The sequence below is a fragment of the Asparagus officinalis genome, chromosome 10 (assembly GCF_001876935.1).
Source record: "Asparagus officinalis chromosome 10, Aspof.V1, whole genome shotgun sequence".
Taxonomy (NCBI): Eukaryota; Viridiplantae; Streptophyta; class Magnoliopsida; order Asparagales; family Asparagaceae; genus Asparagus; species Asparagus officinalis.
Genome location: NC_033803.1, coordinates 1,094,752 through 1,120,662, shown reverse-complemented (window position 1 = coordinate 1,120,662; position 25,911 = coordinate 1,094,752). Strand labels below are relative to the sequence as shown.

The following is a 25,911-nucleotide window of genomic DNA, read 5'->3' as shown; positions in this document are numbered from 1 at the left end:
GTGATCAGAACCTTTCCCGGCGCCGAAGCGACACTGCGTCAACATCAACATTGAATCAAAAACCTTTATAATTCGTTAAAATTCGTATAAAACACAAAAGACTCAAGTTTTAAGCTGAAAGCTAAATACTCACACTTCCATGGCCAACTTCAAGAACTAAATCAACCCAAAATGAATTACAGTGGATTTTCGATGGATGGAGAGATTGGGAATCGTTTTTTTTTTTTTACCCGCAAATATTGTCGGTTAAAATAAAAAACTCGCGGGGGTACATGCAGAGTACTGGACTTTTCAGAAACACCCTTTGAAATCTTTCTTATTTGAGAATGTGCCTTCCAATCTTATGACAATTTAAACTGGGAATAATTGCATGTTAGCCCCTTAATCTTCTTTTATTGTCAAACGCCCCCCAAATCTTAGTATTTGCCAAATCATCAATTCCATTGCCAATTCCTCCTTCTGTTAAATTTTTTTATAATTTCTAAATGCAAGTAGGCTAAGCCTTAACCCAATGTGTAGAATTACTCCGATGCCCCTGGGATGTTTCCTCCTCCCGTAACAACTAAAAAACTCTTATTTTCCTAATTTTTTCCAAGCTCTAAAAGGGAGAGCGGCTTCATTGAGGTTTTGGGGGGATTTTGCTAGTGTAAACGTTCTATAAAATTGGAATTTAAATGCTAGTATTTAATGAGAAAGGGGCATAACGGAAAGTTCACATATTTCTGGTAGATTTAACTAAGTTTAACTCTCATTAATAGTTAGAGGAATATTTTGGCAATGGAAATAATGATTTTGGGAAGATTTTAGCAAAAACTGAGTTCGGAGGTTTAAAGGACTTATATGCAATTACTCCTTTAGTCGAAATCTGCTGGAAAAACTTGTTAATTTGTTTATTAAAAAAAATTGTCCTTGTACTGATTCCAAAATTGGTGATTTTGATTTTTCATAGCATGCGCATACGTTCAAATAAAGTAGAATTAAAGTTAGCCAATGCATTCACACAACGTTCAACTTCCAGCGGTTTATTATTTTGATTATACTGATAATTTAACTCCTCACACGAGCAGTGGGCTGAGAAGCAAAAGGGAAAATATATCTGAGAAGAGGCTTAATCTTAAAGGAAAATTAGAGTCAGGAAACGAACATTTAATAGGCAAAAACATGACAAATAAACGGTTCATAGAGTTAGAAGGCCAACGAGTCGTAACTTCCTCATATTTAGAGATATTCAGCATAACTCTGACCTTATTGCAGCTAATGTTGCTAGATATACTCTCCTATGGGCAGGTGCTCAGGAAGATAGGTTGGCTAAAAGGATTCGTAGGGCAGCCATCAAGCTGCAGTTTGAAGATATAGCAAAGAAGAAAGCGGCAGCTGAAGTGGGAGACAATTTTTCAGCAGACTAGTCCTTGTTGGTTGTTACTCATGTCGGTTGTTTCTTTTGGGAGTTTTTCTTTTGAGGCAGTGGCATCTTCTTCAAACTCCTTAACTATCTTTTGTAGTTTTTATTCTTGGTTTTATGGTGTATATGCATACTTTGTGCTGTCTAGTTTAGGTAGAAGATGCTTTTTAATTTGCTCTTCTTTCTGTTTATTTTTGGTGTGCCTTCGCCTTTTTTGATAAGATATGTATATTCTCTGTAAGTTTCTTTTTTTTCACCATAAATATATATATATATATATATATATATATATTATATAAATCATATACATCCTAACTATAGAAACTATATATATTAATATTATATATATATATATATATATATGAGATTAATGGATATGCAGAGGGGATTTCTCCATATGACGCCTTTAAAACATGATTGAGCGAGCATGGTGGATGATCCGCTCCGTTGAACTTGATTCTACATATTCTAAAACGCCCAACAACCAAGTTTGGGGTGAATCCGTCCGTCGTTGACTCTCCATCGAAGCATGTGAAAAGTTCTATTCATCATCAACAGTTAAAAATTGATACGAGTGATGAAGGGTCAAACGAAACGGTTCACCCCAAACTTGGTGTGTGGGGTTTTAGACATATGTAGATCAAGTCAAAGCGTAAGGAGGCGGATCATCACAATGTCGCCATGCATGTGATTTTAAAGGCGTCATAGGAGGAAATCTCCTCCTATGACAAGGATACCACCCATTAATCTATATATATATCATATTATATATAGATATATATATATATATATGAACAGGAATGCTATTCCTGTTTCTTCAGTTTAAAAAAAAAGCCAACGAGTCATGGAACTTTTTTTTCTCCTTCTCGTGGAAGAATCAGCTAATAATTATTGATTGCATTGGTAGTGTGTGTATACGATTATACCGGTTAAAATTTGATAGTGAGACAATCGTCGTATTTTACTTAATTTCTACATGACGTGGTTTCCCATGATCCTTGCCACAAAAAATTCAGCCAATGATGACCATGGGCTACTGTGTATGGTTGTTGAAAAACATGACAGCTATTTTAATGAGGATCCAACTCACCATAAAAATAAGAAGGTTCAAAAAATAAAGAAAGAAAGAAAGAAAGGAAAAGATCCAACTCACTAATATATATTTTTTAGTTTCAAGCAAGCGCATCTCTTTTTTTAAAAAAGTAGGGAAAAGAAGATGCTGCAGTTACTTCTGACCCATCGCCTTTCAAGTTAGGGGCTGTTTGGACGTCTTTCTGAATTGGGATCCTCTTCTCATCCTAATATTTCCTAATGAAGATTTGTGAAGAGTTAGGAGGGGGGTCCACAAGGATGGGTGGGAAAATGAAAGACCATGATGAAAATAAAAAGATAGGATCTGAGATGAGCTTTGCTATAATGACGCAAAATATGGGACCAATAGGGAGGACAAGTGTGGTGTCCCCCTCCTATTGGATAATGAGTTGGCCATTATTAATGATGGCCAACTCATTATCCAGGATAATTGTACAAAATTATCCCACTTTTTTTATTTTTCTATAAAAAAATAAGAGTTCTAGTTTCTCAAATTATTCCAAGTTTTAGCTTGGAACTATGTGGTAAAAAACTAGAACTCGTATTTATTTTGTTATTTTTTATTTTTTTTCTTTACTTATTTCCTATTATGGTTATCACCATCATTAGACCATCATCATAATAATAATTGTCAATATCTTATAGTCTAACCAAAAGTTATTTAATAGTAACGAACATTCTTGTAAGCAATTATCAATTAATAGTAGTAAGTTTAAAATACATAAATAGTATTTATATCTTCAAAATGCATAAATATATACTTCATGATTATAAAAATTTATCCCACGTTATTTTATCAAAATATCCTGCTTCACAAAATTGTTCCTAGTTATCCCACTAAAATATCCCACTAGCGAAATATTATTCCACTTTAACAATTATCCCATTTTGTATGAAAATGTCCCAATTGACTAACACCCCCTTAAGGAATTTTTCTAAGGAGATATTAGGAGCTTTTTATTAGGAGAGGATCCGGATCCAGTATTTATGACACAAAATAGAAAGTTGTTATCCACCTCATTACTTTACGTTCGAGTGTTCACATTGTTTGGTTAGTAATCTTTGTGAATCCTAAAATAATAGTATTACATTGTTTGGATATTATAATGTAAACTAGAGTATTTATGACACAAAATGGAAAGTGGTTATCCACCTCACCACTTTCTACAAGGTTTTGACTTTTTTTATTAATTTTTTGGACACGTTTATGTCATTGTGTCAGCTTTCCAACAAAATCACTCCTAATTTTGATGATTTTGCTTTCGGTGACACCTCATCAAAAAGTGTAAGCTTTTCATGTAAAAGAGAATTTAAACAAACAATGTAAAGTGATGAAAGCTGACATTGAGACTCACTTTTTTACACTTTCAATCCTTTTATATGGTAAAAACATACAACCAAACAGTCCCTTATCGCACCGCAATAACTTGAAAGGCGATGGGTCAGAACAGAAGAGTATAAAGTTTTATTAGACCCTATGAAATGCTTATAACTAACTCAAGATGTGTCTACCGCTCGCACCAAGTCAAGGAAATGGCAGACAAATTAAAGGCTTAATTGCACTTAAATATCCTATAGTTTTCTCGCATTGCTCTTATAGTATTACTCTCATTTGTTTTGGCAACACCAAGATACATAAGGATTTTAAAACTTTCACTTACGTATCCTCACTTATTTTCTATAGCGCTTTTGTGCCTTGAAGTCTTTACAACCTACACTTAAATATTTTAATGTTTTTCAAACTAGCACTTAAATATCATGAAGTTTTAAAAATTTGCACTTAAATACCTTTAAGATTGCATTCCAAGGACATTTAAGTGTGAGTATTGACGACTTTAGGATATTTACGGGCACATTTTTTAAACTTTAGGGCGTATAAGCGCTGTTAAAACACGTGCGAGTGTATGAGTGCGAGTTTTTAAACTTTAGGATATATAAATGTTGCCAAAGACAAGTGACTAAGTGAGGGTATATAAGTGTAGAGGAAACTATAGAGTATTTGAATGCAATTAAGCCCAAATAAAAACATGGTACTCACCATTCGTGGATTATGATGAATTGCTTTGAGAAAATAATTTGTTGAATCATGAAAAATAAAAATACAACTACGTTAAAGCCTAATATCTAAATGACCTAAAAAAGAAAATAAATTGTTGAATCATGGGGAAAAAAAACTATGTTAGAGCCTAAATATCTAAAATTACCTAAAAAAGTATTACAATTTAAGCAAATGTTTAAAAGTTTCTTAACTTGAGGGAAAATGTTAGCAAAGCTTTAATTATTTGTTTTTCGTATGTAGCTTGTGATTTTTAATTTTAATTTTAACTGGAACCTTTTCTTAGAAAGCTGCTGAGTCTTTATAGTAATTAATAGAACCTTCATTAAACAAAATTTGTTGGCATAAAAGTTGCCTGAAACTCCAAACGAATATATTACACGCGAAAAAATGTTTTTATCATGTAAGATCCCCATATCTTCCTTATTTCTAAATAACCCCCTAAAATCTTGATATTCTAAACAAGCCCTCCAAATCATGTAAGCAGTTGAAAAAAAACCTCGGTCAGAAGTAACTCATTTGTCACCCTTTATGCCCTTGATAGCAACAATGGCCAAATTGCATTCACCCATTTTCTAAATAGCGCCCTCATTATTGGAGTTATTGAATAAGACTATTATTGTAAGGTAACCTACATGGTTAAGGGCTAACCATGATTGGGTAAAGCATTTGGATGGAAAACATCCATGAGGGTGTTTTTTCAACAACTTACATGATTTTTGGGGGCTATTTAGAAATATCAAGATTTGGGGGTGTTGTTTAGAAATAAGGAAGACTTGGGGGGTCTTATATCATTAAAAACAAAAAAACATAGCTCTATCAGAATATTTATTTTTTCTTTTTATTTAATATTCCATTTGAATCATAGTTTGGGCCAAAACTAAAGCACAATATATTCTGAGATTACATAGTTATTAGCGGGCTTTGCACATCTCTATTTTTTTATTTCTGTTACAGTAATATTGTTCTTAAATGGTTTTTACAATAACATTTTTTAAATGCTACAGTACCCTACTATGATACAATATTTTTAAGACACCGGCGTTCCTATATGTGCTACAGTGATGATGCTATACTAATTGACTGTCATATGAATACTAAATTTTTGGGTTCTCCTAAAGGAATAAATACACTGTTTGCCCACGTTTGGGTGTCTGCAAAACCCTGTCTGATGTTCTTATTAAAACGGCAGATCCGAGCAGTTACTTGTCAACTACAAACATCGACTTCGGTCGCTGGCAGCCGGCTGCCGCCCTATTATTCGACACGTGGCAGAAAATCACATCATCATCAACAGTATTAGCGAATCAGCACCGTCCATCCAATCCAAGCCACGGAGCAAAACCCAAAAGCAGTTGAAAAAAGGGCATTTCATTTACAGACCAAAGTTTTCAACTATTTATTCTTAAACCCATCTACTTCCAATATCGCCCTAAATTATTTCTAAATTCAGTTCCTACATTTTCATCAATTTTATATACGATATTTAAAAGGTATATAAAATCATACCTAATTGAAGTTTTCCTAATTGAAAGTGGAAGATTGTTGTGTGAGGTTCATGGTTGTTATGTTATACGGTAATATGCCATTGCGTTTAGTGTTACCATGTTCTAGTCGGCTGTAAATTTATTATCGATAAGATTTAAAACTGGGTTATTTTGATTACCATGTCCAACTTCAAAGGACTCTGCCACTGTGTCAAATATGAAACAATGACGATGAATGAGGGTTATAAATTTATATTCTATAATAAATTCTGATAAATTAAACTACAGAAAGCAGGTTTTAGAATAGTTTAGCCCAGTATATTGTGTTTAGGAATAATTTGGACTAGGCGGGTTTGAAGATAAGTCCTCATGAAATCTTGGGCCTGGAAATAAAAAACCTAAAATAGTCTCGAAGATCAAACCAAAAAATATTCGCTCTCTCTCGCTTGTCTCTTTAAGTTCTCCAAAGGCGAGTCCAAAAATCTCAGTAAAAACAGCCAAAAAAAAAAAAAAAAAACCCCATCTTTAACGAAAGCTAGAAAAAACAACCAAAAAAAAAAAAAAAAAACCCCATCTTTAACGAAAGCTATAGTTGGTGGTGAATATTTTATCTCAATTTGTGATTTAGATTCGATTGTGCTCACCACCCTTTTTTTCTATCTTTCTCTGAAACCTGAGAACAGAATGAGCAGAAGAAGCTTCCGTTTCAGATATTAGAGAGAAGAGGGGGAAAAAATGGTGGGGATTTTCTCAAAGTTCTCAGGTGGGAGAATTGGGCACAGGAGAACTCAGAGCGCAGTGGTAAGAATGAGATTTTTCGTTATTTTTGGTTGATGGGTGTTGGCGTTTGTGCTTTTTTTAGGTGATTCGGTGATGCGTTTTTGGTAATTAGAGATGGGTTTTTGATGTTGTTGAAGATTGTGCGATCAATTTGGTGACTTGGGTCGATTTGGTAATATTGGTTCTGCGAATGAAGTAGGATTTGTTTGATTGAATTGGGGTATTGGGTGTTCTTGATTCCGTCGTTTGTGACGAACTTTGTTAATTTATTTTGTTGGGTTTTTGTCAATTCTTGTTTATTTTTGTTAATTTATTTTGTTGGGTTTTTATTAACGTCCTTGTTTATGCTCCCTCTCTTTTATAGTTAACTTACTTACCGATTATTTGGTTTTGCATCGGGAAACACAGCTTTTCTCTAAAAGGTATTTATTTGCATTTTCACTGTTTGAATCTGCTAAGCTCATTGTTGAGCTACTTGTTAGTTGTTTAATATTAGATTCTAAAATCGGAATTTAATGAGGATGCTTTCAGTGAAGATTCGAGACTTGTAGGCGGATCTTACTTTGAAATTAAGTACTACACATATATATTATGTTTAAATTGCGGGATTTCTCCCCGAACTGAAGGAAAGAGAAGATCAAAAGATGTGTGGGAAGGACTTGAGTTGCTTTTTAAATCAGTGCTTTCTTTGCCATTTATTTATGAATTTCTTGATAGCTAATTGTTATTGTTTAAAAATTGTATGGAATATGAAACCCTATGATATCATCAAATTGCATTTTACATGCTTACATAAGAATGTTTTAGGCTCAACTATCATATGCTCAGATCCATTTCAGGGACTCTCTTACACCTATCATTCGAATTCCTCTTTTTTCTTCTTGTCCTTTATACTTTCATCTTTAATATTTGTGGTTGGGATCATTAAGCGAGTTGTTAATCTCATGGCTTAGGATGCGAGGCAAACATTGGCACAGAATGTGGAGGTTTTGGATCCAGCTCCAGTGCCTACAGCCCATGTAATTGAAACAACAGTTGAATTTAAGCCGGTTGAGCACCCAACTGAGCCTACCGATTGTGACCAACCAGTTAAGTGCCCGCTCCCAGAACCTTCGATACTCAATGTAAGTAATAAACGTTTGACTATCACTTTAAGTTTTCTCATGCTTGTTAATTGTTTCTTTCTCGCGAGGCATGTGCAAGCAGGCAAGGTGTTAAGGTTAATAAGGGTGGACATGCAAAATTCCTATTTGTTATAAATACATGTACAAAATATTCACATTTAATCTTGGAGAGAGTTATAAATACAAATTGACACAATATAGAGACGCATTTACGAGATTACAAGTGCTATATGCGTTACTTGTTAATTAGTGAACAAACCCATCCAAGAATGTCAGTCTTACTTCTATTTTTCCTTACCAAATTGGTATGTTTTTTGATCTTGAAGAAGTATCTACCAAGGTGCAGCCTGAACACATGCGATCCCAACTTGAATGTAATATGTAGTTGGCATGCCTGTGATCTGATGATCATGTGAAATACATGTACAAACTAAATTTGTCTAAAAAGCATGATCATAGGGTAATCACTTAGAATGGTGAAGTTACTTTAAACTCTAATGTGATGTTCATGTTCAGTACATGGGAAGAGCTATTTACCCTTTTCTTTTCAGTTTATGAATGTTGCATCCCTATCCTCAGTCAGTAGACACGAGACATTTTATAGTGGAACATGAGTTTATGTAGAAATTCATGCTTGTCACTGTGTTTTGATACTAGCCTCAGGATTTATGGCCTTCTGCAAGCTGAGAACCAATGTCTTGACTACATTCCCTCTGTCAGGCTAAGTGATGAGTCTGACAACATGTCGTTGCCAATTGGTTTTTTATTTCAGTCGCTATCTTGGGGAGGTATCTGTTGGATCTTCGAGGAAAAGAGGTACCCTGTACTTGATTCGGGTAGCAATTTAGTATGGCTAGATTGTTATTAGTATGAAAATTGTGGTAGTAGAAAAGTTCTTTTATAGCCCAACCATTCGTTTCTGTAGGTTAACCCAAAAGCCTATTTGATTGCAAAGTATTACTACATGATATACAAGTAAGTTGCTTTATATCTGCAACAGTTGTCTCATGTAACCTTCACAAAATCCACCATTCTGTTCTTTATTTCTTCATTTGTTATTAGCAACCGTGGAAGATTTTGACAAAGGCACTATAATATCTCAATTTATATTCTCTCAATCTTCTAGTAATTTGTGGATGTTTAGTTTTAGGTTTTTTTTATATTAATCTATTAAATCTTCAATAATTTGAATGTCCCTCAAATCATTGAAATTACTATTTAGTCCCTCAAATCCTATTGGTTTTTTCAAATTAATCCCTCTGATCACCTATCATCCAATTTAAAGGGAATATTCCTTCTAAGTTAACCTTTTGTAGGGAGTTTCCCGTTATATCCCTCTATTTAAGTGGGTTCAAACCCAAAACTTGGTACCTAAATGGATTTAAACCATAAACCCATTTCATTTTAGCCCTAACCCATTCTCTCATTGTCTTCCCTAAACGGGTCAGTTCCTCTTGCGGATACGGATCCTTCCAATTACGTGGTAATTGAAGAGTGTCCAGTTAACCTGATGCCTAATTTTTTCAAGGGCTGAGATGAACTCATGTAGCATTTCCACTATATTATAACCGGTTTTCACAATAGTGGTTTTAAGCCAATAGTGGTTTTCAAGATAATATTTAGAGTCCTTCGTAGCTTCATCTCAGTCCTTGAAATTGGAATAGAGTGTAAGGATTGGGGTAATGGACACTCAAATTACCACCTAATTGGAAAGGATCCCGATCCTTCTCTTGCTTGCTGCTGCTCTTCTGTTTTTGTACTCAAATTCACCAAATTAAATGGCAAAAATTGGAAATTGTAGCCTTGCAGGTTTGAGTTAATGATCAAGCAATTAAACACGGGTAAAGACATCTTTCTTCGGTACTTCCATGCTTAATTGTCAAATTCTGTCCACAATGGCTTGTGAAGGTTCACTAAAGCCCCAAATTTCCACACCATTCAAATCAATTTTCCAAGCATTCGAACCCAAATTTCTTAACCAAACATCCAAATGACATTTCCCAGAATCTCCAAAGCATTCATGAAATGAACTTTCCTTAAAAACCTTCATCCCAACAAGATAGTAGAATAGAGAAACAGAAGCAGATATCAAGGGAGGGATTAATCTTTTCAAAAAAAAAAAATCTAGATAAAACCTGCCTTTCTGACTAGCTCAAGATTGGGATTAGGAAGATATGTGGGGAGGGCTTGACTCAACTCAATCTTAAGGGTAGTGTTGCAATTGCCATGTGCGGTTAACTATTGACCAACCTGAGTTAATATATTTGATAGAAAATCTAACAGAGGTGCTAATTTAAAAGAACTAATAGGATTTGAGAAAATTTGAAAGATTTAAGGGGTGAATATAGGAAAACCTGCTAGTTCATGTAGCTTTTTAGTTTTTATCTAGTTCTGGATAAGACTCATTATTTATTGGTGGGGCCTCATTTAGTTAAGATTAACGTTAACCTTTGGATTCAACTTAGGTTAATTCCTTAACCTGTGAATTTAATTACCAATGCCAAAAGCGTAGCTACAAGGAGGTCAACCTCTGTGATAAAACTAACTGAAATGGTTAAGTATCGTAGAGAAGTTTCTATCTTGTTCTTCTCTATCTGTTTAGAGAATATTTATCTTGTTCTTCTTTGTCTATGCAGTGGACCCTCTTTAATCACATAATCTTGTCCTGAGGTGGGTTGAAAACTCTAAATAAGCTGCTCATGTGCATTGTATGTAACAACAGTTTTACCAGATTCTTTTTATTTGTATAAACCTTAATTTCCTGCATACGTTCAGGCATGGGAAGAACTAATTTACCAGAGTTTTTTTTTATTTTAGATAAATGGAGACATCATGTTCCTATTCCTCAGTCGTAACCACATAGTAAACATGAGATATCTTTTACTGTTTTTAGTCTCGTCCATCTTCTGCTTCTCTCGTTCTGGTTCAGAAATTGGATTCCAGATACGCTTTTCCCCCCTAAAAACTCACACTTATCATCACCATATTTTGATCCTAGTCTCACTATCCATGACCTTCTTCAAGCCAAGAAACGACGGCTTGACTATATTCACTCCGTAAAACTAAATAATGTCACATCACTGCCAATTGGTTTTTATTCCGGTTTCTATCTGGCTGAGATGTCTATTGGATCCTCTGAGGAAAAGAGGTACCTTGAACTTGAGATGGGTAGCCACTTAGTATGGCTGGAGGGTGATGTGTGTGAAAATTGCAGTAGCAGAAAAAGTCTCGGATTCAATGCCAACAATTCTGAGGGTGATGTGTGTGAAAATTGCAGTAGCAGAAAAAGTCTCGGATTCAATGCCAACAATTCTGCCACTTACAGATTTTTGAACTGTGATCATCCTCTATGTGAAAAAATGCATATTTTTGTGATTCAGACATCGAAACATGTAGATTCCGGTATACTTATGCATATAGAAATTCTGCAGCAGGATTCATGGGAGTTGATCATTTTCATTTCTCAACTGATTACACATTGGATTTTGTATTTGGTTGCGCTGAGCAGGATAGTAGGGATGGCGAGTCTGTTGCTAATGGAATTTAGGTCTAGGACTAGACGAGGAACCCTTCACATCTCAAGCTAAGGTAGATAAATTCTCATACTGCATACCTCAATCATCGGAACACACTGAATCCTATCATGAGATGTTGTTTGGATCTGTAGCTAACATTGTAGGTAAGTCAACTCCATTCATAATAGAGCAAGGTGTCTATTTCCTCAAATTGGTGGGAATTAGTTTCCTATCAACTATGTTTAACATTACTCCCATCAATAAAGTGGGATATATGGACATGGTACTAGATTCAGAGAGTGGAGCAATTTGGCTACCTCTGACTGCATACAGCCTGTTATTAATGGCATTGAAAGATACACTTCATACAAGGAATGCATATGAAAATTGTTATTTTGAGAGGATGGAAGACTTCAACTGGATGAGCATTACCTTTCAATTTTAATTCCAATGTTATCTCTAGTGACTAGTGAGTAACAACGTAATGAACTAAGCTCCTCACAACGTTGTAAAGTTTTTGCATTTTCAGGGAAAGAAAATATTTATTGAAGTTCACTTGAGTGCATATATCTATAAACTTATGCATAAATAGTGTTAGAGGATAAATGTAATTCCTTCTTCTCCGACTAAAACTTCGGAGAGTTTTGATGTCGTGACTGAGACTTTGACCTGGTATCATAGTCATTCAGCTTCAGGAATTTATTTATTTATTAATATCTACGTGCTTTATATGTTAATACCCTCTAATCTTGGTCTTTTATAGCTCAAATTATTCATTCGTTTCCTTAGGTTAACCCAAAAACCTTTTTGATTCCAAAGTATGGCTATATGATACACAAGTAAGTTGTTTTGTACCTAGTAGCTACACAAGTTGTCTCATATCACCTTCATCAAAGCAACCGTTCTCGTTTTATTTTCATATATTTCTTCATTTTTTATTAGTTATCAGAGGAAAATGTGCCAAACATACACTAACATGTCACTTTATTTTCTCTCTCATCTTATAATAATTTGTTGCCTGTTTAGTTCCATATGCCTTTCTATGGAGCTCTGTATAGACTCACTATCTATTAGCGGGGCCTCAATTCCTAATGTTTAGTTGTATGTTTTGTTTTGATTAAGGGTATCTCTCTACACAATAGTATAAACACATTTACAAGATTATATACACGCGTTTACAATATTATACTGGATAATTCTTTAATTTAGTAGCGAATCCATTCAAGTTTCAGTTTTTTTATATGTCCTTATAACATTGTTATATCTTTTAAACCTAAAGAAATATGTAACAAGGTGCAGCTATACTGAGCATGTGCCCTAGTAAGTTGAATCTTAACTAGAATGCAGTAGGCAGGCAATGAATTGCTGCTCGTGTTAAGTATATGTACAATCTAAATTAGTCTGGAAAGTAGATCAAAGGGTAAAACGCAACATATGCTTGTCATAAGCGTATCTACAACGAGCTGAACCTCCGTGATTAACCCAACTAAAAGGGTTAGTATAGGTAGAGAATTTCTTATCTTTGCATCTTTGTCTGTTTACGAGGACTCTCTTTAATCAAATAAGCTCATTTCTCTGGTTTGTTGAAAACTCTAAATAGGCTTTTCATGTGCATGGCATGAAAGGAACAACTTTACCAGATTCTTTTGATTTGCTTAAACCTTAATTTCCTGCTCATGTTCAGGGCATGAAAAGAGCTGATGTGTGAGATTTTTTTTCATTATATAAATGGTATGGTAACAAAACATTGCATCCCTATCCTCAGTCCTATCCACATAGTAGTCATGAGACATCTTTTAGTGCTTTTAATCACATCCTTGTTCATCTCTCATTCTGATTCAGAAATTGGATTCCAAATTCGCGTTTTACCTAAAAGCTCACACTTATCGCCGTATTTTGATCCGAGCCTCACTATCCTTGACCTTCTTCGAGCTGAGAAACGACGGCTTGAGTATATTCACTCCGCAAAACTAAATAATGACACATCACTGCCAATTGGTTTTTATTCCGGTCTCTATCTTGGGGAGATATCTGTTGGATCCTCTGAGCAAAAGACGTATCTTGAACTTGACACTGGTAGTCATTTAATATGGTTTGATGGTGATGAGTGTGAAAATTGTGGTAGCAGGAAAAGTCTTGGATTCAATCCTGATAATTCCGCCACTTACAAATTTTTAAAGTGTGATCACCCTATTTGTCAAAAAGATGCATACTACTGTGATCCAGACACTGAAACATGCAGATTCCGGTCTACTTATGAGGATGGAAGCTTTTCAACAGGATTCATGGGAATCGACAATTTTCATGTCTCAGATCACTACATGGTTGATGTTGTATTTGGTTGTGCTGACCAGGATTTTAGAAATGGTGCATCTGTTGCTGATGGCATTTTAGGTCTAGGATTAGGTGAAGAATCCTTCACATCTCAAGCTAAGGTAGATAGATTCTCATACTGCATGCCTCCAGAACCACCAAAAGATGCCGAATCCTACAGCAAGATGTTGTTTGGATCTTTAGCCAACATTGTAGGCGAGACAACACCATTTCTTTTAGATGATGGTCTCTATAACCTCAAATTGGTGGGAGTTAGTTTCATATCGACTAAATTAAACATTTCTTCCCTTATTGATGATGGGTATATGAACATGACATTAGATACAGGGACAATGTCAATTTGGCTAGATCCCCCTGCCTATGAGCCATTAGCAATGGCATTGAATGATGCACTTGATTCAAGGCACTTATATGGAAATTGTTACCATGGGACAATGGAAGATTTTAATTGGATTAACATCACCTTTCAATTTTATGGCGGGGTTGATGTCAACGTGCCTGCTTCCGGTATTTTCTTTGAAGATGACGGCAAATATTGTGCATATATATTTCAAAATGAGTACGAACCATCTATTTTGGGCATGCAAGCTCAAATGAACTACAATGTCGGATATGATTTGGCCAACAAGCAGATTTCATTCCTTGCCACTGATTGTACTGACCCAAACTTTTCCTAACTGCTCTTAGTGCATTTAATCTCTTAGCCTTTTGTTTTTCGTACTGTTTGTTGTTTATGTACCTAATACTTTTCCTCTTTATCTCGCATAATTCTAATGTCACCCCAGTGAGTAATAATGAAATAACTAAGTGCTTAGCAACTTTATCGTCAATTTTTATTTTAGTTATTTATTTTCTATCAAGCTTTGTTATTCTCATTATTATTTATTGGTTGTGCTCATCTAGTTATGATTATCCTTAACTAATGGATTCAACTTACGTTAAGTCCTTAATTGGTGAAAATGTGAGTCAAATAGGGCACATCCTTGGTTTTAACCAAGGATCTCTTTTGGCCGTGCCTCTCGTTTAGGGATATACCCCCTTAGAAAGTAAATGTTTGTGTGGATACATATTGTATATGACGGATATCTCTTCCTTGAAACCGTAACTTGTGTGCAAATTCTTAAAGATGTAAAAAAGACATTTCTCACATAAAGCCTTTATCCCAAATTTTCGGCGTTGGCTACATGAATCCTATTTCTTCTTCTCAGATATTCTATGGGATTCATATATATAAATCCAACTAGGTTTATATCGGTTATCAGCTACCTACCTCAACTTTCCTGTACTTTTGGCTTGCGATAGACAGAGATAACATAAACGTTATAAGTACAACACTGTCGGAGTTAGATGCTAATAAAATGGGCTAATAGTGGATAGACCCCCCCTCTACTATCGTCCAACTGGGGATAGAGCCCTTGTAGTTCTATTCTTCTGTTGTTGCATGTAGACCTTCTGAGTAAAATTTTTCCTGACTCTTTTACCCTGAGAGAACCAGAAATTTGTCTTTTTAACAAGCCTCCTGAGGGTAAAAGAGTAAAGAAAGTTCACTGAGGGATCTATCTGCAACAGTAGAAGTATAGCACTACAGAGCGGTCTATCCGCAATTAACCCAAAACACATTGTCGTCACCCTCATCTTATCTATTTGTTTTGCTTCTACAACTTTGACTTCACTTATTTAATCACAACATTCTATAAATGGATATAGGACGGAAGAATATGGAAAGAACGGATGTCATCTGTCAGTGCTAGATTCAGAGGCGACTTGCCCGTTGTGAAGGAAGGCCCACACCTTGAACCCGAAGCAGTAGCTGGAAGTGATAAGCCTCGGCCAAGCCCAACGAAACGGGGAATATTGCCCTCGTTGAGTGCTCCAGAGCACGATCTTATCAAACTTCTCGATGACTGTAATGTGGCTCAAGATCATAGTTCTGGGTTCAGAAGTTAAGAGATTATCACACTTCTCAGGTACTCGAATGTTTTACTTGTTTTCTGCGCATGTATTCTGGGTGTAATCAGGTTAATATGTGGATTCATTTGTATAAAGGAGAGCTTTGATTATCTTCATCTAGAAGAATGATTGAGAATTCGAAAAGTTGTGTGTGAAATATCTGTGCCTATATGTATCGGGGTAGTTTCTCTGAAGGACGTGAGCTATGATTATTGTGGATGTCTCTTGTTAATTCATGGATGGAGACTGATGTATTGACTGATCACAAAATGAATGGGTTTTCAACAAAAACTTGATAATCTCAATCCTTTCACGTGGGCTGATCTTTAAATGAACGACTAATAGCGAGTTGTCAACGAGCCAGTGGGGTCCGTGGATATATACCAAAGCAAGATACGGTAGCTTGCCAGCTATTACTCCCGTTTAGTCCCACATCGGTTAGTTCACTGTTTTCTCCAGGCTCTACCGCTTATAAAAATAGCTCCGCATGAGCCGTAGAAAATCACGCAGCTGCGTGGTGAGCACAGAGCGAACTATTCTTTCGCCTTTTACTAAAGAATACCGTGTGCTCTCCACTCATAAGCAGCATACGCCATTTTTTGGAGGGTTGCCCTCTTCTTTGAAGAGGAGGGCCCCAACAATTCTAATTTATAAATTTTATTACTAAAGAAAAGTATCAAAAAATATGGGAAGCAGTTAAAATATATTATACGTAATTAGGGTTGTTAATGGAGTGGATATGGCTTGGATATGGCATTTACCATATTCATATCCGCTTATCCATCTTGGATACGGATATACTAGGGATGGCAAAATGAACCCAAAACCAATTGCCCACCCATACCCACCCGCCAAATGAACCATCCAAACCCACCCATTTAGTTAAATAGGCCATAAATGGGTGGGTATAGTTTTTATTAAAGATAAATGTGTCATTAATGGGTGGGTTATTACCCACCCATTTACCCGTTTAGATGGATATTGTTTTAAAAACACCCTCAACGCTTAAACAATTACAAAACTTATTTTCAAAAGTTAAAAATTATAGAAAACACTTAAAATGACTAACCCCTTAAAATTTTAAGATTTGCAAAAAACACCCTCAAAGTTTAAAATATTATAAAACCGCCCTCAAGAGTTAAAAATTATAAAAAAAAACTATCAAAATTTTCTAACCTCACAGATGACACATGAAATTCAAAAATTACCAACAGCCCCCTGAAATTTTATAATTTGCAAAAACACCCTTAAAAGTTGTAGAAAATGAGAAAAACACCCTCAAGACTTCAAAATTATTAAACAATCTTAGAGTTTTCTAAACTTGCAAATGACATATGAAATCTAAAAAATTTTAATAGGCACCTATAAATTTAAAATTTACAATTAACACTCTCAAAGTTTTAAATTTTTAGAAAAACACCCTGCATAGTTTAGAATTACAAAACCATCCTGAAATTTCAAAACCTACAAATGACACATGAAATCCAAAAATTACTAGCAACCCCCTGTAAATTTATAATTTACAAAAAGCACCCTCAAAGTTTAAAAATTGTAAAAAACACCCTCAAGAATTTAAAACTACAAAACAATCTTAGAATTTTCTAAACTTGCAAATGACACATGAAATCTAAAAAATTTCGGTAGTCCCCTATAAATATCAAATTTGCAAGTAACACCCTCAAACTTTTAAAAATTACAAAAAACACCCTCAAGGATATATAAATATAAAAAGTAGGCGCTCACAATTCTTTTTACAGAAAACCCCCTGAAAGTTTGTAGAAAACACCCTGAAAGTTTACAGAAACGCCCCCAGAAAGTTCACAGAAAACCCCCTGAAAGTTTACAAAAATCCCCTAAAAGTTTGCAAAAAAAACCCCTAAAAGTTTGCAAAACCCCCCCTAAAAGTTTGCAAAACCCCCTAAAAGTTTGCAGAAAACCCTCTGAAAGTTTGTAGAAAACCCCCTGAAAGTTTGCAAAAAACCACCTAAAAGTTTGCAAAAACCCCCCTAAAAGTTTGTAAAAAACCCCCTGAAAGTTTATAAAAAATCCCATAAAAGTTTGTAGAAAACCCCCTGAAAGTTTACAAAAAACCCCCTAAAAGTTTGCAAAAAACCCCCCTGAAAGTTTGCCAAAAACCCTTGGAAGTTTGCAAGTAGATCCCTGAAACTTACATATATATAGAAGCATCATAATCATAACTAAATGGGTTATTGGGTTACCCATGAACCACCCATTTAGTAAATGGGTGGATGAGAACCAACCCATTTAGCAAGTGCTAAATGGGTCATAAATGGTTAAGTGGTCATAAATGTGCCCACCCATTTATGACCCAACCAAAACCCAACCAAAACCATCCATTTGCCATCCCTAGGATATACGTATGACATTTATCATATTCATATCCGCTTATCCATCTCGGATACGGATATACGTCGGTAAGAAAAATTTATATTCATATTCGATTTTGGATAAGGATATACGTCAGTAAGAAAAATTCATATTCATATCCGTCAAAATCGGATACATATTCGATTTTGGATAAGGATATACGTCAGTAAGAAAAATTCATATTCATATCCGTCAAAATCGGATTATTCGATTTTGGATAAGGATATACGTCAGTAAGAAAAATTCATATTCATATCCGTCAAAATCGGATACGGTTACGGATATAGATGCGGATATATAAATGGATATGCATGCGAATACAAAAAGGTTATGAGAAAACTAGATACGGATATAGATGCGGATATATAAATGGATATGCATGCGAATACAAAAAGGTTATGAGAAAACTAGATAGTATTCAGAAAAAATATAGTCATGTGATACAAAAAAAGTTCGTTAATATGTTCATTATGATTGAAAAGCTAAGATTAGACATCTTGATCATCAAAATTAACCACAAATCCATAATCTAAGAATCGAAACTATCGTAAGAGTATTACCAATATGTATTCGGATATTTTCGGATACGAATACGAATATTTCACTACAAAACCATATCCGCAACCATATCCTATCGGTAATAGATTTGAGTAACCATATTCGTATCCTAACGGATACGGTTACGGATATTTCCTTATATACGGATACGGTTTGGCACCCCTATACGTAATTCAATACTGGTTGCTTGTTTGTTAGGCAATATGCTGACTAAACTGGGTCATGAGATTGGATCACTATAAACATGAGAGGTTGACGATAAATTTATTTATCGATTCAAGGCTCTTTGAGGTTGAATGGATCGCGCAGCTAAATAGGGGTAAATAACTAATTTTGACACTGAATTATGGAAATGGAAATACCACAAAACTTTCTACCGCTTGTGATGGAAGGTTGGAGAAGGACAACAATAACGGTATTAGCGTGCAAAATCATGGTAGCTCCCACAAGTTGAAAAGTATAAGCAAGAGGACGTATCCAAAAGTTTACCCACGAATACATTAAGGTATAGTTGCAAACTTTGGTAACGCGCCAACGAAATCAAAATTTTTTTTACACAAGATAAAGAACGACAGGGATTAATACAAGTAAATTTGTACCCAAACATCTTTTTATATCCAAGTATTAAGAACACAATCTATTACAAAAAAGGACGAGAACGAAAAAGAAATAGGTCGAGTTGGAACTTTCTCCAAGCATCCGCTTCACTTGTGCCCTCTGAAGTACATGTAAACTTTCTGCATAGTCCAAAAAAAGGAAGATAAAGGAACATAAAAGAGAATGAATAAGTTCAAAAAAATCGACTGTATTTTTCAGTAGCATCATACTCCCAAAGCGCTTCTGAGAAGATTATTGTTTCTTCAAAATATGATTATAAAAGATAAAATTAATCCTCTAGGCACCTAAAAGCATGTTGTTCTAAATAAAATGCAAAATTTCTTAAAACGGGGAGGAGGTAGAAAGATGGGAAACAGTTGTTTGTTTCAAAGTAAATTCTTCAGCCAGCAAGTCTCTCATATATCAAATGCAGACGGATTGAACTGGTTAACGCTAGTAACGTCTTTTTATGCTACAATTTCTTCTTTATATGGTTAATCCAAGCTGAAGGTACTCGAGGACCAAAAACTAAGTAAGGCAAGTCCAAGTTCAGTAAAACATGCATATTGGATGAGCATGAGGTTGAATGTGTTGTGCGAGGTTAAAAACCAAATAAATAAATAAATAAAGAAATAAAAAAGAAAAGAAAGTTGCTTCACTTACCTGAAGCACCCACAAGCTCAGAAGTGTTTCCAAGCAAAACAAGCCAAACCCAACCAAGTAGAATATCTGCATCATATGAGAAAATGTTAAATTCCTTAATTCAGCCATAAAGGTGCATTGAAAAATGCACCTTATTCCCACCTCCAAAAAAAAAGATACAGCGACCACAGAACACTAGATAAAGTGTTGAACCCTCATATAAATTCCACATTGTGGATTGAAGTATAAGAAATACATCTCCAATATTGGTTTCTATTCATCTAATCATTTTGCTCAAGGAGAGAATAAAAAATCTGATGAAAATTCGGACTTCAGTTCTATGTAATAATAGAACTATAAACAGAAAGAGACTAAGGGCTATAGGCAAGCTTAAACAAATGTCCAGTTGAACATCACGTGGAAGGAGCAGGGCTGACTAATGTTTCTCAAGAAAGAAAAAATCCCAGTGATTCAGAAACAAGAAACTGTCGGTAATTTAACAAATACAAAAGAAGACTGAAGAAGAAACCAGAGGCGAGATTCATTTGATACATCCCATAAATGGTAGGCTGGTTTAAACTTAATCTTGGAGGAATCAGAAACAAGGTAGAAAGAAAATCAGTCTTATCTTCGAATCCTTTCTGAAGCAACCACCTGGAAAAGTCTTGTTGGATCACTACTCTCCGGTAGCAAGAGGCATCATATAAGGTTCTAGGACTAATAAAAGTTATTGAACATCATAAAATTCTTAGCTTCTCAGTTCTCTACTAGTCTTAATAGTGTTATGTCAAGCACATGCATCTCAACATGCCTTCCAACTTTAGATACACAAATCCTTCTCGATATCCTTCTTTACAAACTTACAGATTAAATGATTTATAGGAGCATGTAAAAACATCATGGATATATGAATATGAATTTTATTAATTTCAAATAAAAAACTCCATATTTAAGGCCCATGGGTATAGAGATACACAGAAAATATAGAATCCAAATAAAGCTATCTAGAAAGCTAAATTAAAAAACTACAAAAAAATAAGTATTTATGCAGTAGTCAAGGATTATTACTCACCCCAACCAGTGCATGATCAGAGAAGGTGTCAATAGCAGCAAGGATACCCCTGATTCCAGACAAAGAGAGATTATATTAGTACTAGGTTAAACAAGAAAACTGTGCATAAAGACATAAACCCCAACAAGCAAGCAAATGCCTAGGTTAACATATTAGCCCACTCATAAAGTTGAATCATACAATTTTGTTCATAGGAAAGAAAGATAGACATTCAAGTTTAGACATCTATGACGTGGCTCCTGGCTACTGTCAACCAGTATTGTAAAATACACTTAAAGCAGATATTTTAGTGAGCTTATAGGCCCCAACTTCTGCCAGCTAGCTTGTTTAAGCAGGTCACTAACATTTGAGAAACTATTTGCTACATTTTATAACTTTATTGTATTTTCTAATATATGAATCTTGCATGACTATTTTACCACCAGATTATTCATATACCAAATTTTCTCAGTAAAAGAAACATGCAGATGCGTTTTCTCTTCGAAACTAATTTGGACACAAACTTGAGAAATGTAAATTTCTCGTCCTATAATACTGGAGTATATTACACCAAGTTCGTCACACTTTAGCTGACAGGGAACTATTGCAAATTTCTGTCATGAGACCATCTGTTGTTTTTCAATTCTGTAATTGAAAATACTGCAAGTAAACATGAAAATTTTGTCATCATTTATAGTCTGAGTTAATATTAACCTACATCATGCTTGCACGTAAGATAATATTTCTATATACAAGTAGCATAAGTTCAAAAACAAAATCTCAAATAAAATTTTGCAAGAAACCATGAAGCGTCGTAAATGATTTTTAAATTTGGAAACAACTTGAATTCAGACTCAGCAACGAGAAACAAGACTTACGTCAATGACTTCCCATGAAAGACAATCGGAGGAGCAATAGCAGCAATGATACAAAAGCCAATGTGAATCTGGAATATAGCAATGTCAGAACAAACATCCAGAACCAATGTGCAAATGAAGGTATATTGAAAGCAATCAGTTAAAGTATCATGAGATTCACCATGTAAAGAAGGAAAAACCAGCCAAACTTCACTGCGCTATCAGTTCTGCATATAAACAATAATAATTACTTAAAGCAATAATAAACTGATAGATTCAAGCAAATAATATGATGTCAATGTCATGTGCCCCAAGGAAGAAACTCTTAGCAAACAATATGATGTCAATGTCATGTGCCCCAAGAAAGAAACTCTTAAGTCGATTTGGTTCCTCTTGATCCTGAACATTTCATATTTTAGGAGATCAATTGTAGTTAAGAGGGTTATATATATATTTTTTCTTAGATATAAGTAAGGTTTCACGTACTATATTATTGTATTGGAATTAGATAGTGAGACAGAAGTGAAAAACAATACTGAAACAATAGAATGTAAGATAAGTAAACAGGCCTACCTCATAGCACGATACAGAGGTCTATACCAAAGCACGTATGAAAGAGGGACCCCAAGCAAAGCATAGATGCATGCCAGCAAAAATATTTTAACCCCTGTAACATAATATTGTGTAAGTTGCGTGGATATAAGGCTCTTCACCAACAAGATAGATAGAATTGCTGCAGTAGAGGTGATACAAGCTTACCTCCTCCCTTGATCCAACACACAACAACAGCAATTATATTCCATCCAAGACAAAGACAGATACCTGTCAAAATTTAAAAAACAAAACAAACTTCAGCTAGTATGCAAGTAATGTCCATATTCTCAGCATACTTGGTTCTAGAATAATATTTGAAAACAATCTACCAGTAGGTATGCGTACACCAGCATAATCCACAGGACTTTAAGTAAAAGGTGTAAAAATCAGGATATTGAAAATATATTAATGAGCATCCAAACAAACTAGAAAGCACATAAACAAAAAACCTCCAATCTTCACAATATATGAATGTTAAGCATACCAATAAAAAGTTCAAAAGAAATTAAAATATAGAAAAACATGTCGAGCCAATATGATTCAGTAACTCCTTCACTTCTAAGGTAAGGTGAAAGAATTCCATGTTTATCACGGTAACAGTTCAAACATTTTCTTTATGCTGCCTTAAATAAGAGGATCCACCACTAGCACCCAAGAATGCAAATAAGATAACTGGTTATCATCTGATTAAAACAAGAAAAACCATGAATATGCTTAAATATCCATTTTAATATAACTATATAAACCATGGCACTTGCAAAATCACTTAATTGTAGAAATATATAATTTCTTCTTCTGGACAAACAAGGCAAAATAAGAGTGTCAATGCATGCAACTACATAGAAAGAGAATATAAATGTTACATACCTAGCCAACTTGCAAATGCCAAATACTGCAATCGTTGAGCATGGATTGGTATCTCCTTAGCAATGTCATGGTGAATGATTGGAAAAAACGGGGGCCAATTTTTCTCCTCAACAGGAACACCAGCTGCAATCAACAAGTATCATATTACCACCAATCAAAATACAGCAGTGAGCCTTACGACATGCTACAAATCAGCCATAAAACTTGGCAACATACCACTTGTCAGAGCCTCTTCCCTTCGTTTTATGTCCTGTTAAGAAACACCAAACAATAAATAAAAGAAAATTAATCTTTCTTTTTCTAACTAATTGAACTTGGAGTGCATTCAAATAATAATATGCAGTTTCAAAAGCGGAAGAAATGAATTCAGCAAACCTGTTCTCTCCTTTTTAGATCAGCTTCCCAAGAAGCAAGATCCTTACCCTTCGAGCCCTGCAATATATGCAACTTTCAAATCAATCAACTCCTCCAGCTAACACAACGAATATAATGATGTCAACACAATGGAAAATAACAAAATTTTAGATTAAACATCCATACATTCACCGATCCAAGAGGTATATCATCAGTAGCATCATTCCTGTTGCCAAAACCGAATGGTAGCGATGACAGCCCAGGAAACCGAGGTTTCGAGCTTGAATCCGATTGTTTCTGCAAAGAAACACGATCCATTTCTTTAATATTTCATCACATAGGTACTAAACTATACAAATCAGCGCAAACTAGAAAACTCACAACCTAACTAACGAAAAAATTACCAACAATTTTTCATACAAAATCCACGTCATTCACACAATCTTCAATTCACAGAAAAAATTTATCATCATTTCAATTTCCTCCATCAGTGATCACTATCTAGATCTAATATAACAGATCCGAAGAGTTGGCACAAATATTTGTTCGCTCGACAAGGAACTAAGTACTGAATCAGTGCAAATAAGAAGTCTTAGGAGCTAATCTACCCTAATTTACAGCATAACTTCATCTAAAACGGACGCCGGTCAAGATCTAGATCTACTTCAACAGATCCGAAGAGCCGAAACCCTAGAAATCACTCATTTTGGGGGAAAACAGAATCCGATGCAAACGTTTTCAGGATCTAGGTTTTTCGCTAGATTCCTACGGTGAAAACGCAAATTTTGGAAAAAAGAGAGGGAAAATGGAAGGCGGTGAGGTTACCGCGAAGGGATTGACTGGCTCCTCGTCGAAGGGATTGGGATCGTCGTGGCGCTGCATCCTCTCTCTCTCTCTCCTCCTTGTTTTCCTAATTTAGCGAGAAAAAGAAAAATCTTGCGAGGACAACGGGGTGATTTTCCCCCTTTCTTTTTTTGATAGAAGAGGATGGCGAGCGAAAGAGAATGAGACGACGGCGACGCTGAAATGACCCGGGTCGGTTATATAGCACCCGACTCCGGTCAAACTTATTTACGTATGTGCCACCCGATATCGCTTGTGTAGGACGCGAGTCCGGTCGAGCTTATTTACGAATGTACCACTGAATTTTTTATTGTACTAAAAAGAAATTTTCTAGAAAAATTGGTTTTAGCACCAAAAATCAATTTTTTGCGTGATAAACCCCTCTTGGACCTATTTTTTTCTCTCATCTCTGAAGTATCATTCATATAGTTAATAACTATCTATATGTTAACTTTAGAACATGAATCATATGTTTGTCTAATTTTTGATGTTTAAATACAACATCAATAACACGACGATATCTCCATGATATTTTTCTATTTTTATCACAAATTTATTTGTTCCTCTTTCCTATCTTCATCTCCTGGACACTGATTTTTTCACTATGGAGTGACTAATCTCTAAAGATATGGATTTGATTGTTAATTTGTTGGAGCCCTTAGAGATGAAGAAGATCTCGAAATCAGAAGATTAGCCGTATTTGTAGTCATTTGAAGAGTTTTTGAATTGGGTAGGAAAAGAGAAATTTTGGGTAAGTTTAGACGGAGCGGATCAAACTGATAAGTTTGCAGAAATGTAAGGGGATCTAGAGATGATTCATATGCGGGTTGGGCGTTAGATAGGGTTGCTAAACCGTATCCGTATTTGAGGAAATATCCGTAACCATATCCGTTAGGATACGAATATGGTTACTTAAATCTGTAATCGATAGATACGGTTACGGATATGGTTTTGTAGTAAAATATCCGGATCCGTATCTGAGATATCCGAATACATATTAGTCATGCTCTTACGATAGTTTTAATTCTTACATTATGGATTTTGTAGTTAATTTTGATGATGAAGGTATCCAATCTTAGCTTTTCAGTTATAATGAATGTATTAAAGAATTTTTTTGCATCACATGAACTATGTTTTTTTAATACTACATAGTTTTATTATATCCGTTTTGTATCCGCATGTATGTTCGTTTATATATCTGCACACATATTCGTAACCGTATCCGATTTTAGCGGATATGGATATAATTTTTTCTTATCGAGGTGTATCCGTATCCGTATCGGTATCCGAAATAGGTAAACGTAAATGGATATGATAAATATCATATCCGAGCCGTATCCGCACCGAATGCACCCTTAGTGCTACATATAGAGAGAGAGAATAGGAAGGAGGAGGTGCTGAAGTGCATAGGACTTCTAAT

General features: G+C 35.1%; 3 protein-coding genes across 5 annotated transcripts; 2 read left to right on the top strand and 1 right to left on the bottom strand.

Moving 5' to 3' along the window:
- LOC109826174 lies at window positions 6,449–15,959 on the top strand. Of its 3 annotated transcripts, XM_020393166.1 has the most exons (4): window positions 6,449–6,506; window positions 6,721–6,838; window positions 7,771–7,941; window positions 15,498–15,959. In XM_020393166.1, the coding sequence occupies exons 2-4, from the start codon at window positions 6,773–6,775 to the stop codon at window positions 15,735–15,737; spliced, it is 477 nt and encodes a 158-aa protein (XP_020248755.1). In that variant the 5' UTR covers window positions 6,449–6,506; window positions 6,721–6,772; the 3' UTR covers window positions 15,738–15,959. The 3 variants fall into 3 exon arrangements, with proteins under 3 accessions (XP_020248755.1, XP_020248756.1, XP_020248754.1); XM_020393167.1 differs by lacking the exon at window positions 6,449–6,506 and having other exon boundaries at window positions 6,593–6,838; window positions 7,771–7,905; XM_020393165.1 differs by lacking the exon at window positions 6,449–6,506 and having other exon boundaries at window positions 6,593–6,838.
- LOC109826172 (aspartic proteinase CDR1-like) lies at window positions 7,954–14,510 on the top strand. Its single transcript, XM_020393163.1, has 2 exons — window positions 7,954–8,757; window positions 8,867–14,510. The coding sequence occupies exon 2, from the start codon at window positions 13,157–13,159 to the stop codon at window positions 14,465–14,467; it is 1,311 nt and encodes a 436-aa protein (XP_020248752.1). The 5' UTR covers window positions 7,954–8,757; window positions 8,867–13,156; the 3' UTR covers window positions 14,468–14,510.
- LOC109826173 (secretory carrier-associated membrane protein 4-like) lies at window positions 19,224–24,665 on the bottom strand. The gene is made up of 12 exons (XM_020393164.1): window positions 24,474–24,665; window positions 23,835–23,945; window positions 23,670–23,726; window positions 23,511–23,544; window positions 23,295–23,417; window positions 22,593–22,655; window positions 22,407–22,500; window positions 22,015–22,060; window positions 21,855–21,922; window positions 20,998–21,046; window positions 19,947–20,012; window positions 19,224–19,423 (listed from the first exon to the last, which is right to left on the bottom strand). Exons 1-12 carry the CDS (start codon window positions 24,528–24,530, stop codon window positions 19,391–19,393), a joined length of 801 nt encoding a protein of 266 aa, XP_020248753.1. The 5' UTR covers window positions 24,531–24,665; the 3' UTR covers window positions 19,224–19,390.

Coding starts and splice junctions, on each gene's coding strand:
- LOC109826174 (XM_020393166.1), top strand. CDS start 6,773: ATGGTGGGGATTTTCTCAAAGTTCTCAGGTGGGAGAATTGGGCACAGG. Junction 6,839..7,770: donor GGAGAACTCAGAGCGCAGTG/GTAAGAATGAGA, acceptor CTCATGGCTTAG/GATGCGAGGCAAACATTGGC. Junction 7,942..15,497: donor CAGAACCTTCGATACTCAAT/GTAAGTAATAAA, acceptor AAATGGATATAG/GACGGAAGAATATGGAAAGA.
- LOC109826173 (XM_020393164.1), bottom strand. CDS start 24,530: ATGCAGCGCCACGACGATCCCAATCCCTTCGACGAGGAGCCAGTCAAT. Junction 23,946..24,473: donor AGCCAGTCAATCCCTTCGCG/GTAACCTCACCG, acceptor GTTTCTTTGCAG/AAACAATCGGATTCAAGCTC. Junction 21,047..21,854: donor TTTCATGGGAAGTCATTGAC/GTAAGTCTTGTT, acceptor GTCTGGAATCAG/GGGTATCCTTGCTGCTATTG.
- LOC109826172 (XM_020393163.1), top strand. CDS start 13,157: ATGTGTGAGATTTTTTTTCATTATATAAATGGTATGGTAACAAAACAT.